General features: G+C 47.3%; 1 protein-coding gene across 1 annotated transcript in view; it reads right to left on the minus strand.

The window, feature by feature from the left end:
* Positions 1 to 1,140: 1,140 nt before the first annotated feature.
* Positions 1,141 to 16,449, minus strand: part of LRP10 (LDL receptor related protein 10) — a 28,531-nt gene continuing 13,222 nt past the window's right edge. The window contains exons 3-7 of the mRNA XM_070954318.1: positions 14,291 to 14,423; positions 13,202 to 13,386; positions 10,147 to 11,002; positions 9,018 to 9,147; positions 1,141 to 2,239 (exon numbers count right to left, since the gene is read on the minus strand). Of these exons, the coding sequence (XP_070810419.1) occupies positions 1,682 to 2,239; positions 9,018 to 9,147; positions 10,147 to 11,002; positions 13,202 to 13,386; positions 14,291 to 14,423 (1,862 nt within the window). The 3' untranslated portion in view covers positions 1,141 to 1,681. The remainder of the gene's footprint in view (positions 2,240 to 9,017; positions 9,148 to 10,146; positions 11,003 to 13,201; positions 13,387 to 14,290; positions 14,424 to 16,449) is intronic.

Here is a 16,449-nt window from a genome sequence, read left to right on the forward strand (position 1 = left end):
TTATGACAGTCTGTGTCCTGGGTGGGGTGGGAATCAGGTGATCCCCTTTTGCGACCTCCTGGCCAGCAAACTCAACGGGGAGGCCAGATTCGCTTAACAACCGTGCGACTCACAATGAACAACTGTGGCAAGAATGGTCGTAATACGGGACAGAAATTCACTTTAACGAACGTCTTGCTTAACAACCCAGATTTTGGACTCGATCGTGGTCGTAAGTCGAGGACTAGCTGTGTTTTTCCGACCGCAGACCACTTCATCCCTTGTTAGATCGTATGCCAGAATTGTTTTGGGAGAATTCTGAATTTGAAATCCAGAAAAAAATACCCCGTTGTGCACTTCAATGGTGTGAAAGAAATCATAATCTCATTTAAGAACACTTTTAAGAATTTAAGAACAATTTTGTAATAGCTGAAGGTAAAAAACAACCTCTGATTTTTGATTTAAGCCTTTCCTTTTCACAACTTCCCCACTCATGTTTATTTCAGAGTAGATGGGTATATATTTTGCCTCATATTTGTCACTAGAAAGCAGTTTTTCTCATAAATTTTAAGATGGGTGGATTTCAACTCCCAGAATTCCCCAGGCAACATTGCTGGCTGGGGAATTCTGGGAATTGAAGTCCACCCATCTTTAAAGTTGAAAAGCACTGCTTTATAGGAAATCATCTGCAATTAATACCGCTAAATTTGTAACCGATCCCTGCTCTTAAAAGATTCCTTCATACAAAATCTGGCTTATTTACAAGCTGTTTGGATATTCCATGTGCAAAATTTCTTTTTTTTTTTCCTCTATTGGCTGTGCTTAGAAAAAATAATTTACTTACAAAAGATTTATCCACTAACGATTCCAAGTATATTCCATCTTTCTTTTTTTCTTCAACTTTTTTTTCTTTTTTTGTAAATCTAGGACTTGCTCCTACGGAACGCAAAACAAAAGAATGATTGGCTAGCAAAAAAAAAAGGTGATTCGCAAAAAAAATTATTCCGGTGGAATTATGATTGATATATATATATATATATATATATATATATATATACATACATACATACATATATATATTCCCAGCTTTCCATAAATTCACAAAAATAAATCTTCCGTTGCGATACATGATGGGACGATTGGAAAGTCAAATTGCCGCCAAGGGAAAAAATCAAATCAAATCAAATTACTGCTCTTAAGAGAAATTTGTCTTTATGTCGCTAAAAGTTTATTCTGGATTGTATCTTTGCTTCCTTCATTTTTTTTAGTCAGGCAAATAACTGGAGTTTTTCTCCAAAGAACATATTTTATCCTTTCCTCCTCATTTTCTAAGAAGGAACTTTAAAATGTGAAGCATATATATATACTTCAGGGTCAAAGACATCTAAAAAACCTTTCTTGGGAATTATTGTGCAATTTGAGAAGACAAATTGCAATTTCAGAAGGGAATAATCCCGTCTACAAATTAAAAGATTGAAGGAGCGGAGAAAATTAATCCATCTGGTGAGCCACAAAGACATTTCTACAACCCTCGGTTTTTTTTCAAAAAACTGATTTTTCTCCCAAGGATTTCGCTCATTTCTGATGGGGGTGGCGGGGGAGAGACGTGGAAGGATCTGCGGGAAAGAAAAAAAAAGATTGACTGTCTGTTATCGGTCGCTGGTGACAAAATTTCCTCAAGGCCACATCCAAGCCAAATTTCTCAAGTCAGAAGAGGTTCGTCGTCGGCGTTCCAGTTCTCAAAGTTCTCGAGTTGCGGATCGGCGAGAGGGACTAGAAGCACTTCGTCTTCATCATCGGGAGATGGAGATGCATTCCGGTCCTCTCCAGTTTCCGCAGAGCAGGCGGGCGTGGGGGAGAAAAGCCGGACGCGGAGGCTGCGCATGACCCCCGTAAACCGTGGAGTAGGTCGCGGGATGTGAGGATCCGGCCTGGGTTCCGCAGGAATCAACGGGACCTTGGTGGGAAGGGGCGACGGTTGGTCTTCTGGAAGCTGGGAAGAAGCATCTCCGTCCCCACGAGACGGCTCAGCAAGGTCATTGGGCCCTGAAGATGAGTTAGGGATGACGGTGGAAGCCGTAGTAGAAGATGAAGCAGGGGAGGCAGAGTGACGGAGTAGCCCCAATCGGCGCATGCGCCTCGTCAGACGTCGTACGAAGCGGCTTTGATGGGGACGACGTGTCCCACTGGCCCCCGCAGGGCTAGCTGGGTCCCGTCGCAAGAGATGCAGGAGAGACCGCAAATTCCCCAGGACCGAATTCTGAAACGAGAACCCAGGAGAAAGTTAGAGCTTCGGCTTCACAAATTCACAGCTGGAAGAAGAAGGCTGAAGTTGAGAATTGACCCTTGAACTACAGCTAGTTTTCGCCTTACAACAGCTTGTTTGAAGTCACAACGGCACTGAAAAAAGTGACCTACGACCATTTTCACAATTACCACAGTTGCGCTATCCCCTATCCCCTATCCCTGCACTGGTTCCCGGTGGTCTTCCGGGTGTGCTTCAAGGTCTTGGTTACCACCTTTAGAGTGCTCCATGGCTTAGGACCTGGTACTTACGAGACCGCCTTCTGCCACCAGTAGCCTCTCACCGGCCAGTACACTCCCATAGAGAGGGGCTCCTCAGGGTGCCGTCGGCCAAATAGTGTCGACTGGCGGCCCCCAGGGGGACAGCCTTCTCTGTGGGGGCACCTGCCACCTGGAATGAGCTCCCCCCGGAGATACGGAGGATCCCGGACTTACACACTTTCCGCCGTGCCCTCAAGACCTTTTTATTTCAATAGGCTGGCCTGGCCTAACCTCCTTTTAATTGTTAATTTTAAATTTGTTTTAAAATAATAGGGGTGTTTTAAATTGTTTGGGCCAAATTATTTAATGTGCTTTTACATTGTTTTTAAATTTTGCATTATGTGTGTTTTATCTTTTGGCTGTTCACCGCCCTGAGTCCTTCGGGAGTAGGGCGGTATATAAATTCAAAAATAAATAAACAAAAAATAAAATAAATAATCCCACGATCAAAATTCAGATGCTTAGCCACTGGTTCATAGTTATGACGGATGCAATATCCCGGGGTCATGTGATCCTCATTTTGTGACTTTCTGTCAAGCAAAGTCAATGGGGAAAAAAAAAACAGATTCACTTAACAACCGGGTTACTAACTTAGCATCTAGGATTACACAGAGTCCTAGTTCTCCATTGGTAGAAATTTAAGAGTGATTATACTGTGGTTGGGTGTCCCTTACGGTGAAAAGGTACATCTTTAGAAAGGGCCTACAGAAGACCATGAAAAGAAATAGTAGATCTTAACAGTTTTGGGGTGGACCAGAACTGATGGACCAAGAATGTCTGATGACTTCTTAGGAACACCAGCAAGTGGGGAAACATCAGAAAAATTGACTAACTGGCCCTCAACAAGGAGAGATTCAACCTGGAAATAAGGAGACATTTTCTGACAGAACAATCGTCCGATGGAACAGAAATTGGCTTCAGAAGTTATCACTGGAGGCTTTCAAGAAGAGACTGGACTGCCATCGGTCAGAAATGGTGTAGGGTCGCCCGCTGGGGCGGTGGGGTGGACTAGATGACCTACAAGGTCTCTTTCCACTCTGTTAATCTGACAATAAGACAAATGCTTATTGGGAGTCAACAACAACTCATGTTGTTATCATCATTCATTCTTGTCTTCCGTTGCTCTACAAACCTCTTGAGATGTTGCTCCTCAACCTTCACCGAGAGATAGATTATAGATAGATACAGATTAACAGAGTGGAAAGAGACCTTGTAGGTCATCTAGTCCACCCCCACCCCCGCCCCAGCGGGCGACCCTACACCATTTCTGACCGATGGCAGTCCAGTCTCTTCTTGAAAGCCTCCAGTGATAACTTCTGAAGCCAATTTCTGTTCCATCGGACGATTGTTCTGTCAGAAAATGTCCCCTTATTTCCAGGTTGAATGTCTCCTTGTTCAGTTTCCATCCATTATTCCTTGTCTGGGCCTTTGGGTGCCTTGGAAAATAGATTGACCGCCCCTCCTCTCTGTGGCAGCCCCTCAAGTATTGGAAGACTGCTATCCTGTCTCCCCTGGTCCTTCTCTTCACTAGACTAGCCAGGCCCAGTTCCTGCAACCGTTCATCTTATGTTTTAGTCTCCAGTCCCCTCATCATCTTGGTTGCTCTTCTCTGAACTCTTTCTAGAGCGGTGATGGCTAACCTTTTTGCCATCGCGTGCCAAAAGCGGGGGAGAGCACGCGGGGGTGGGGTGTCATGCATGTGCGGGCCCGTCCACACCCATAATTCTATGCGCCCTGCCCCCCACACATGCACACGCAACCCCCTCATGCTTCCCCTGCTTTTGGCACGTGATGGCACAGTGGGCCGAGTAGGCCTCTTTTTCGCCCTTCCCAGGCTCCAGAGGCTTTCTAGGAAGTTGGCAAACGAGCCGTTTCCGGCCTCTGGAAGGCATCCAGGCAGGTGGGGAAGGCCGTTTTCTTCCCTTTCATCTTTTTTATTGTACAGCAATCTTTCTCCTCAAACCTACCACCTCTCTCTTTTCTTTCCTTCTTACTTTCTCTTCCCCCCACCCTCTTCTTCTCCTCCCTACTTCCTCTTCCTTTCTCCTTCTCCTCCTCCTCTCTTCCTCCCTCTCTTCCCCTCACTCCTACTCTAATTTCCCTTCCCTTCCTTCATCCCTCTCTTATTGCTGTATCCTTTTATGCATATGGACTACTCAGAGGGCTGAAAAAGTTTTTTGTGACCCGTCCTCGCACTTTTGACCAGTCCTCGAACTTACAACTGTCCTCACATTTTACATTTTTGCCCTATCTTGTCACCATGGTGAAGAGAAGCAGTTGTGAAATGAGTGACACGGTTGTTAAGAATGCTATAATGGGCATAAATGATGACCAGTCATAAGTGCGAAGACCGGTCAAAAGTGCAAGGACCTGTCAGAAATGACTTTTTTCAGCCCTCTGGGTAGTCCTTTTGTGCACATGGACTACTCAGAGGGCCGAAAAAGTTATTTTTGACTGGTCCTCGCACTTTTGACCAGTCCTCGAATTTACGACTGTCGCTCACATTTTACGTTTTTTGCCCTATCTTATCACCATGGTGAAGAGAAGCAGTTGTGAAATGAGTGACATGGTTGTTAAGAATGCTGCAACGGGCATAAATGATGACCGGTCATAAGTGCGAAGACTGGTCAAAAGTGCGAGGACCTGTCAGAAATCACTTTTTTCAGCCTTCTGGGTAGTCCTTTTGTGCACATGGACTACTCTGAGGGCCGAAAAAGTTATTTTTGACTGGTCCTCGCACTTTTGACCAGTCCTCGAATTTACGACTGTCGCTCACATTTTACGTTTTTTGCCCTATCTTATCACCATGGTGAAGAGAAGCAGTTGTGAAATGAGTGACATGGTTGTTAAGAATGCTGCACGGGCATAAATGTGAGGATGGTCATAAGTGTGAGGACCAGTCAAAAGTGCGAGGACCTGTCAGAAATGCCTTTTTTCAGCCCTCTGAGTAGTCCCTATACACATAGCCATGGCCACCCGGTCACATGACCAGCTAGCCACACCCACCCAGTCACATGACTTCCAAGCCACACCCATAAAATAAGCCACACCCACAGAAAGCATGAGGAACTGTATTAAAGAGTCGCGGCATTAGGAGGGTTGAGAACCACTGTTCTAGAGTCTCAACATCTTTTTTATAGTGTGGTGACCAAAACAGGATGCAGGATTATAGGTGTGATCTTACTAAGGCTTTCTAGAGTGGAATTCACCTTTTGGTCTTTCTTTCACTTAATTAAAGGACCACTTTAAAGGTGCTTTTCTGATTGGTCAAATCAAGCAGAAGCTTGCTGGCCTTGGATCTGGAATCCCCAGTGTTGAGTATTCAGGCTGACTAGCGCTGCTGAGTGTTGATTGGAGCAGCCGCTAGTAACAAAAGTAGCGGGAATTATCAGCTGTCGGATTGGCTACACAATCTGACAGCTAGCTATAAAAGCCGGTCAGAAATTATTTCGTTGCTCTGTTCTGTACTGTTACTCTTGCGAGTTATGTTAGCAGTTCGTTCTTGATTGAATAAACAGTTGTTGCAGAGGCCTGCCTCAGTGTGTTTCCCTCCGAATACACAATACCGGCGACGAGGATGGGATGTCCCTGAGGCGGCCCGTGAATTCATAATACTGTGATCAGACGAAGCGCTTGGCAGCCGAGTGGAGGAGCGTCCCACAGGGCCACTCATCCTGAGGTAAAATGGCTTTCGCTCTATCACAATTTTCACAGTTCGAACCAGCCTCTGAAACCTGGGATGAATACGTGGAGAGGTTTGAATGTTTCCTCCAGGCCAACGATCTGGCAGATCTATCTAGTGCCAGGAAGAGAGGCTATTTCCTGAGCTCGTGTGGCAGGGAAATTTTTGGAACGGCCAGGGCCCTGGCCGCTCCACAACCTGTTTTTTCGGTGCCGAGGGAAATCACATTTTTTTCTCTCACTCAGAATAATATGCAAGTAATTATTAAATGTCGACTGGTGGCCCCCAGGGGGAGCCCCTTCTCTGTAGGGGCACCTACCCTCTGGAATGAGCTGCCCCCGGAGATATAGCGGATCCCGGATCTTCGCACCTTTCGCCGTTCCCTAAAGACCTTTTTATTCCAGCAAGCCGGGCTGGCCTAACTCTTTTAAATTGTTTTAATTTTTAAATTGTTCGATTATGGGTCTTAATACAGGGGTGTTTTTAATTGTGGGCCAAATTAATTTAATTGGATTTTAATACTGTGTTTAAATTTTGTATTTCTTGTGTTTTAGCTGTTGGCTGTTCACCGCCCTGAGTCCTTCGGGAGAAGGGTGGTATATAAATTCAAACAATAAACCCTTGATTTACGAATTCAACCCAGAATTACGGTTGTAAGTTTTGGTCGTCTTTCAATGGGTCATCACGTGACCAACTCAATTTCACGACTTTTGTTTTTTGTCCTGTGCCTAACCCTCCACTCATTAAATAAGTTCATTAGATCCAGTGGGTGGTTTTGCCAGAAACTGGAAGAACCGTATTTTTCGGAATATAAGACGTACCTTTTGCACCCCTAAAAGTGGGTAGAAATGTCCGTGCGTCTTATACAACGAATGTTGCCGAAGCCCCACCCACCCACTGCCCCCACCCTTCAGCCATTTTCGGCCTCCACGCATCGCATTTTCGGCCTCTGCATGCCCTGTTTATGGCCCGTTCCAGGCTGTGGGGATTGCCACAGCCCATCGCTTCCAATCACTGCCTCCGCGTACCCCATTTTCAGCCTCCGCGCACCTCATTTTTGACCTCTGTGCATTGCGTTTTTGGTCGGTTCCAGGTGGCGGGGATCGGCAGCGATCCCCGCCGCCTGGAACGGGCTGAAAACGTGACGTACAGAGGCCAAAAGCGGGGCGTGTGGAGGCCGAAAACGCGATGTGTGAAGACCGAAAATGTGACACGAGGAGGCAGCGATGGGCTGTGGTGATCTCCACAGCCTGGAACAGCTGATTGGTGGTATTCCGTGAGGCCGATCCAACCACCAATCAGCTGCTCAGGCTGAATCAGGCTGCGATAACATGCTGAAGCTGACCAGGCTGTTTGCTGCAAGGACGCTAGCCAGATGAATACCGATGGATGCTGGTAGGCGGACTTTTTTCCCCCTTGTTTTCCTCCCAAAAAAACTAATGTGGGTCTTTTACTCCAGAGTGTCTTATACTCCAAAAAATACAGTAAATGCCAAAAACCGGGGGCGGGGCGGGGGAAATGTCAGAAATCAAAAATAACGTGACTGCAAGACAGCACTGCAAATCATTGTGAACAAGAGCCAGTAGCCAAGCGTCCAACATATGTGACCGCAGGGAGGTGGTGTTGGTGGGAATCATCTTAGGTACCTTTGGGCGGGGTATGTGGTCGGTCGTTAAGTGAGGACTACCTGTACATCTTGCTTCTCAAGATATAATTTTCATGGAAGGACTTGTCCCCAATGAAGACATTAGAGCAGTGATGGCGAACCTTTTAGACACCGAGGGCCCAAACTGCGTGCGCATGCATGCCCAAACTGAAAGGTGTGCATATGTGCACCAATGTGCACATGTGCCGACATGTGTGTGCATGCGCAGCTATGCGTGAACATCCGTGCACGCATGCACAGACATGCGCAGCAGAGACCCGAAGACCAACCAATAGCCTCCCACCGGCCAGTTCGCTCCCACAGAGAAGGCCTCCTCAGGGTGCCGTCGGCTAGACAATGCCGGCTGGCGACCCCCAGGAGGAGAGCCTTCTCTGTGGTGGCACCTACCCTTTGGAACAATCTACCCCCAGAGATACGAGTGATCTCCGACCTCCGGATTTTTCGTCGGGCCCTAAAAACTTATTTTTTTCAGTTAGCCGGTCTGTCTTGATTTTAGGGTTAGTTTTAAAATTTTAATATTGATTTTAATTGACAAGTTTTAAATTATGGGGCAAATTTATAAATTATTTTAACTTTATTTTTAACTGTCATGTTATGTATAGATGTTTTTATCTTGGCTGTTCACCGCCCTGAGTCCGAAAGGAGAAGGGCGGTATAGAAATTTGAATAATAAATAAATAAATAAATAAAAACTGGCCGGTGGGAGGAAAGAAGTGAGTTTTTTTTTCTTTCCTGAGCTTCTGTTTCGTCATTTGCAGGGAAACAGAAGCTCATGAAAGAAACACCACGAAGATCTGACCCGGGGTGACGGCGCGTGTGCCAGCAGAGAGGGCTCTGCGTGCCACTTCCGGCATGCGTGCCACAGGTTCGCCATCACGGTGTTAGAGGGTTCTTCGACAACCGCAGGAAATAAGGATATGAAATTAAGGAAAGAGGAGGAGGAGGATGGAATCAATGGTCTTCTGAATCTCCAAACACGGCAATTTTAAGACTCGCGGACTCCAACTCCCAGAATTTCCCCAGCCAACATGGTGGGCTGAAGAATTCTGGGAGTTGAAGTCCACCGGTCAGCTTGCGAGGAAGGCCCTTGAAGGAAGGCACGCAAAGAGTGTTGGGCTCACTCACCTGATTTGGATGCTCAACCGGGAACCCTTCTACTGGAGGAATAACCCCGCGAGCGATAAGCTGCCCGTAAGATGGCGGAGCCTGACGCTGAACCAGCTGGGCCTCCATCCGTGACATAGGTGCTAAGACTCTAAAAGTGGGAGAAATCAGAGATACGATCATCCTTGCCCCATTCTTAGGAGCGTAATCCTGATTCGCCATCCAGTACAGGGGCGGTATTCAATTACTTTCCCTACCAGTTCGCAAATGTGAGAGTGCATGTGCACTTGCTTTGCTTGCACACACCCCATCCACGCATGTGCCCGGCCTTCCGCACATGCGCTTTGCTGGCGCCTGCACCTTCCGCGCCTGCACCCGGCCTCAAAAACGTGCCTAAATAGGATGGCATAGACTTCGGGCGGGTGGGCGGGTGGGCGGGCCCACCCACGATTTCTGCTATCGGTTTGTGCGAACCGGTGTGAACCGGCTGATTACCACCTCTGATCACATACCCTTAGCAAGTCTTTATCAACTGGGCATCCTCCAGCTGTGTGGACTTCAACTCCCAGAATCCCATTGGCATCATGGCGGCCAACGCTAAGGAATGTGTTCACCTTCCTGGTGGACAGGTGAGTTGGGGAGCGTGGTTTTTTTCATCTTCCCTAGTTTCTTCCAGGAGGAGAAACCTCTGCACTTCCTGGGCCCTTCATTCTCACAGGGTTGACACCAGTTCAAATGTATAAATCTTGGAGGACCTTTATGATTGTCTACAGCTGTTTCAGCAACCTTAAAATGCATGGACTTCAACTCCCAGGATTCCTGAGGATGTCTATGATCGTCCAGAGTGGCTTTAATAACATTAAGATGCATGGACTTCAATTCCCAGGATTCTCCAGTAGGTTTGAGGAAGGATGAATTCTGGGAGTTGAAGTCTACACTTCTTTAAACTGCCAAAATTGGGTAACAACACTGCCCTGGGGTCAGCCCTCATTCCCAGGACACAACTCCCTCCCCCTCAGTCCATTCGATATGGGCTCTTCCTCTCAATATTGACCCCTCTAGTGCATCAACTCTATCCCCGTCCTTTCCAGCCACTACACCTCCAAAGTCCCACCCTCTTCCTTTATTTCCCCAGAATTTGGCCCCTCACCCAAAATCATGGCTCCGGAGCGCATACAGACGGCACGTGCAGCCCAGCGCGATGACCAGAAGGAGACCGCATACCAGGCTGCCAATGACGGCCGCCGTCACCACCTTGCGGGGCAGGATGTAGGAGCAGTCCGCCTCGTCTGAGGTATCAACGCAGTCCGCTTGCCCGTCACACACCCAGCTCTCGTAGATACAGCGGCCGTCCCTGCACCGGAAGTTCCCGGGCTGGCAGGAGTAACAACGGCGTTCGTCAGCGGCATCCGCACAAAACGTTTGGTAGTTGCAACGGTCGGTGGCACTGTAGCAGATGGCGCCTCCGATGCCTCGTCCTCCACAGGGATACTGCCCTGGTGGGCAGCCATGGCAACCATCCTCATCGGCGCCGTTGGCACAATCCCAATTCCCGTCGCACCGCTCAGCGGTGCTGTAACACATGGCGCCCTCGCCGCTGTCTCCTCCGCAGGGGAAGTCCCACGGCACACAAAATCCTTGCACGTGGTACGTGGCATTGAATCCCCGTCCTTCTGTTCCCGGCACCGCCTGGTAGACCACCCATGCCCGGCTAGATGGGGAGTCTACCGACACAATCTTGTTGTTGCTGGTGTAATCCAAGTTACGCAGCAGGTGAGGGAGGAGTGGGTCGCCAGGCACACCATCATACACCCGGAGAGAGTCCCCGATATCTAAGTTAAGGACCGTGAAGCGAAGGGTGAGGGGACGGCTATCGTGGACATCCAGGACCCACTGGCAATGCGCAGCTCCCAGGTGCGAGTCTGAGCTGAAGGCCGGGGAATAAATCACCCCGTAGAAGTCGTCCAAGGTGCGGTTGCATGACACAACAGGCTGTGTTTTAGGTTCTGAAGCAGAGAAAGATGAAAAAGAGAAGATGTCAAGATTCCGAAATATGCCCTAATTAATTCATGAGCCATGATCCAAACTTCAAAGGAAATACAGTCATTTATTAGGAGCAACATTCCGGCAATACTCGGATGCAGTTAGGACTGATCCCACGTAGATTTACGTTCCCCTATGATCCTGTCTCTCCCCTCCTCTCTGGCCATGTCATAAATCACATTCTCCAATTAACCACTTTGGCTGGCTGTGAAACCTAACACCCTCCTTCTGATTGCGGTCAGGAAGAATGTATGGAATTCACTTCAGTTCTCCCTCCCTCCTGCTCATGGCAACTTGAAAGCTTTGCAAGTTGACAGAAGAAACAAAATTTTTTTTAATTACGTAGCAGGAAACCCACAAAATAACTTCCTTCTCTGCTACTTGTGTCTAGAATTCCTCTCTAGAGATACTATCAACGCCGTGAATCTTAATACAGTGGTACCTCAGTGTATAGGTAGTCCTCAACTTACAACCACAATTGAGTCCAAAATTTCTGTTACTAAGCAAAACATTTGTTAAGTAAGTTTTATTATTTCTTATTTCACTTATTTCACTGCCGTTGTAACACTGAACTGTCACTAAATGCATTTTTGTAAGTTGAGCATGACCTGTTACTCAGCGGCTTTCAAACTCATCAAATTTGGTACTCGACGCATTTTGATGTGACAGTTTTGTCCCGGTACTCATTGTTTGTTCGGTATTCAACGCACAAAGGAGAACTGTTGGCTGCCTTATGACTCACTACATCAGGGGTGTCAAACTTGCGATGACACGTTGTCGTCATGTGACGTATCGCAACTTTCCCCTTCGCTAAACTGGGGGTGGGTGCCAACAATCTCGTGGTGCGACTGGAACAATCTGGAATGAACACACTCAAAACCGTAGAAATGGTGGTAGACTTTAGGAGAAACCCTTCCATACTTCCACCTCTCACAATACTAGACAATACAGTATCAACAGTAGGGACCTTCAAATTTCTAGGTTCTACCATTTTGCAAGATTTAAAATGGACACCCAACATCACTCTGCTAAAAAATAATTCCCTCAACGCTGTCAAACTATTTACTAAGTCTGCGCTACTATTAATCATTCTCACCACCCATCTCCTTCCACTTATAACTGTATGACTGTAACCTTGTTGCTGGTATCCTTAAGATTTATATTGATATTGTTTCCTGATTGCTTATTTGTACCCTATGACTATCATTGAGTGTTGTACTTTATGATTCTTGATGAACATATCTTTTCTTTTATGTACACTGAGAGCGTATGCACCAAGACAAATTCCTTGTGTGTCCAATCACACTTGGCCAATAAAAAATTCTATTCTATTCTATTCTATTCTATTCTATTCTATTCTATTCTATTCTATTCTATTCTATTCTATTCTGAATTTTGATCCAATAATCATGCGAAGAACGTTGCGAAGGTCGTAAGTCATATTTTTCGGTGCTGTTTTGACTTTGAACAGTCACTAAACAAAATGTCATAAATCAAGGATATATCTGTATAATCTTGTCTTGGGGTTTTAGAGTTGGGGACCCCACTGTTCTGACCTAGACTTCCCCAAAAAGCACAAAGCAGAATCCTGGTCCCGACAAAACCCCTTTTATTACACAAACAGTGAATTCCTCTCATTCACCTCCAGCAAAATCTTTCAAGGGAGAATTTACAGTCACAGACCTTATCTGGCTTGGAGAGCTGCCAGGCCGATATCTTCAAAACTTGGCAAGGAGCCACGAACCAATTAAGCGAACTAATTGTCTCCTGTAAACTCCCCTCCCCTTTTGCTCCTCTTTTATTCCCTCTGGGAGGGGCCATTCACTGTCCACCTGTGGCTTTACTGCTGAGTCGACCCTTGTTCTTTACTCCCAAGTCAACCCTTGTTCTTTAGCTGTTCCCTTCATCTGGCAACTCTGTGCATGCGCACACTAGGAACAGGCTCCAGCTGTTCATCTGCCTCACTGATGTCTGCCTCCGAAGGCAGTTGACAACTGTCAGACGGCCCTGGCCCCCTCTCTGCCTCTGACACAGAGCCCTCATCAGAGCCTTCCCCAGACTCCAGGACTGGCCCATGTTCCTCCCCAACCTCCTCACTGTCCGAATCGGCTGCCAGCTCTGCTGGCCACTGGCGGGCCACAACAGCCACAGCCTGGCCTTACCTCTTTCGTATTTGAGCTGAAATCTATTCCTTGCCCAGAATTTCCAACTGTAAGTCAGGGTCACGTTGCCTCCCTTTACGCGAATCGATTCCGGCGTTGTGTAACCGCACAATTTCCGGGACGGCTGATTGGGCGCACGGATGATCAGCATTTCCGACCCGCAGGAAAGGAAGAAGTGCTGGAACCTGTGAGAGGGGGAATCAAAAAGACCCCAGACTCAAATTGGATTGATCTTTCTAGGTGGAAGCTCCAGAGAGTCATTTCTGAAGGTACCAAGAGGTTGAAAAAAGAAAATTTAACAGAATGCAAAATAACAGCGTTGGAAGGGACCTTGGAGATCTTCTAGTCCAGCTCTGTGCTCCGGCAGGAAACACTGTGACATTTCAGAGAAATGTTTAAATGCACCCTTGATCTAAATTCTTCCCAGATAAACACAGAATAACAGAGTTGGAAGGGTTCTGCCCCAGCTACGGACCCCAAAGAACGCAGCACACACAAACTCTATACGAAACTTATTTTACTCAAATAACTTAATCTTTATCAACCAAAGGCTGTTAATAAACTGTTTTAACAGCCTACCAGAATTCTAAGATAAGGTAATCACAGTCTTACTAGAGTTGGCAGAAAGCCCAGAAACAATTTTGCAGAGAATCCAGATGTGAAGGAAATTGAACTAAAGTTGTTCCCTACAGCTTGCTGCAAGTGGCATTCCTCCTTAAATAGGCTAAGGGAGTGGCCAATTAGCCCCAAGCCTTACTCTCGAGGAGACCTCCTCCTGAGGAGCTACTCCTGCCTTTTGGCAGCTCTGCGCGCCCGTGCACTGAGAAGAGGCTCCTCCTCTTCGTCCTCTTAAAGGAGCTTCTGGAGGTTCTGAAGGCCCTGGCTGAATCCCACCACTGCATGCGTGTCATAGATTCATCATCACGGATCTAAGGCCTTCAACTCCCAGCATTCCTCAGTCGGCCATGATGGTAGAGGAATTCTGGCAGTTGAAGCCCCAAGACCTCTTAAAGTTATGGTGTTTGAAGGAAAAATAACTCCCACACTGCTTTGGATCCTGTAATATTAAGTGTAGACTCTGCTGCTCACCCAATGTAGATGATATCATCTGGGCCACCCACGATCACCCAGGAACAGCTGCTGGAAGTCATCACGCGGCCCGAAGGGCTACGGATTTGGCCTTGCGGTTCTCTCCGGACATCGGGATAACCTGGACAAACGGCTGCCGAGGCGGAGAAAGAAAGTCAGGAGAACAATGCCCCCTCTGTCTTTTTTTCTAGCTCTTTGACCACTCTCAAGACTCCTCCTCTTTTTGTCCCTGTTTACTTCTTGTCCCAATGTAGGTTCATTTAGTGACCGTTCAAAGTTACAACGGCACGGGAAAAAAATAACCGTTTTTCATACTTAATTGTCGTGGCAGCATCCCCGTGGTCACTCCCCGTGATATAAGACGCTCCGGACTCTAAGACGCACCTAGCTTTTGGGAAGGAAAACAAGGGGAAAAAAATCTGCCTCTGCCTCCCAGCAATTTGCCTCCTTGCAGCAAACAGCAAACAGTCTGGACAACTTCAGCACAGCCTGATTTAGCACAAGCAGCTGATTGGCGGTTGGATCTGCCTCCCAGAATACCACTGATCAGCTGTTCCAGGCTGTAGGGATTGCCACTGGCCATCGGCGCTGTTGCCACCCATCGTCGCTGCTACCTATCACCACCTCCATGCGTTCCATTTTTGGCCTCCATGCGCCCCATTTTCTGTATTTGCACATCCTGTTTTTGGCTCTGCACGTCCTGTTCCAGGCAACAGAATGGGCCAAATATGGGACACGTGGAGGTCGAAAACGGGGGTGTGCAGAGGCCAAAAACGGGACATGCGGAGGCCAAAAATGGGGCATGCAGAAGCGGCGATAAGTGGCAGTGTCGATAGGTAGTGACAGCGCCGATGGGCGGCGGCAATTCCCGCAGCCTGGAACAGCTGATCGGTGGTATTCCAGGAGACAGATCCAACCACCAATCAGCTGCTCATGCTAAATCAGGCTGTGCTAAAGCTGACCAGGCTGTTTGCTGCAAGGAGGCAAATTGCTGGGAGGCAAAGGCTGAAGGGTGGGGGCCGGCGGGTGGGCGGGGCTTCAACAACATTCACTCTATAAGATGCGAAGACATTTCCACCTGGGGGGGGGGGAGTGCGTCTTATAGTCTGAAAAATACAGTAATAAATCCCTAAATCTTAAAAGTTGTTGAAGAAATTTCCCAATAATTTCTGGGAATTATTACACATCCTGACTTCAAAAAGCCCCCAATTCTCTTTGTCTCGTTGTTTTCGTAATCTTTTTAAACCGATTGAGAGATGAAGTATGGATTAAAAAAAAAATAAAGTCCTCACATTGTGTATTTTCCTCTCTCTCTCTCAAAACAACACATAAACTCACCTTTCCCCCAAAACCTGCGTACTTTTCTTGGGTGCAATTCTGGTCCGTTTACTGACTGTTTGGAGTTACAGTGGCTCTGAAACAAGCAACTGATGACCGTTTTTCACACTGACGACCGTAAATCCCCTGATCAAAATTCAGATACTTGGCAACTGACTCATATTTATGTCGGCCGCAGTGGGCGTGGCCAGGGTGGGTATGGCCAGGGGGTGTGACAGGCAGTGTGACTCCCCCTGGGAGAAAAAATGGGCCGCAGAGGGGGCATGCCTCACTCCCTGCCCTGTGCTCCATTTTGGGCCTAGTAGGCCTCCCTGCATTTACCTGAGAACCAAAACGAGGAACATAGAGACTTCTGGAAGGGGCGGGGCACGGCGGGACCAGCCAGGAATTTAACAACCGGTTCGGCCGAAGTGGTGCGAACCAGTTGAATCCCACCAATTGTCGTCATCGCGGAAGGTGGATTCACTTAACCGCCGTCTTACTCACTTAATAACTGCAGTGATTCATTTAACAAATGTGGAAAGAAAAATCGCAAAAGTCACTTAACGAATTTCTCGGTAACCAAAAGACATTTTGGGCTCAATTTTGGTCATAAGTCGAGGACTACCTGTACAATGCTTAATTTTCGTTTTTAAAACAATGACGCCTCAGGGTACTCCAGGTTCCCTTTGATTCTACAAATAGTCCTCGGCTTACGACCGCAACGGAGACCCAATTTTCTGACGCTCGCAGAGCGAGACGGTTGCGAAGTGAGCTTTGCCCCATTTTACAACCATTCTTGCCACTGTTGTTAAGCGAACCACCGCAGTTGGGAAGTTAGT

Source organism: Pituophis catenifer, unplaced genomic scaffold (assembly GCF_029215685.1).
Source record: "Pituophis catenifer annectens isolate HBS135680 unplaced genomic scaffold, rPitCat1.0.hap2 SCAF_15, whole genome shotgun sequence".
In the NCBI taxonomy this organism is placed as follows: Eukaryota; Metazoa; Chordata; class Lepidosauria; order Squamata; family Colubridae; genus Pituophis; species Pituophis catenifer.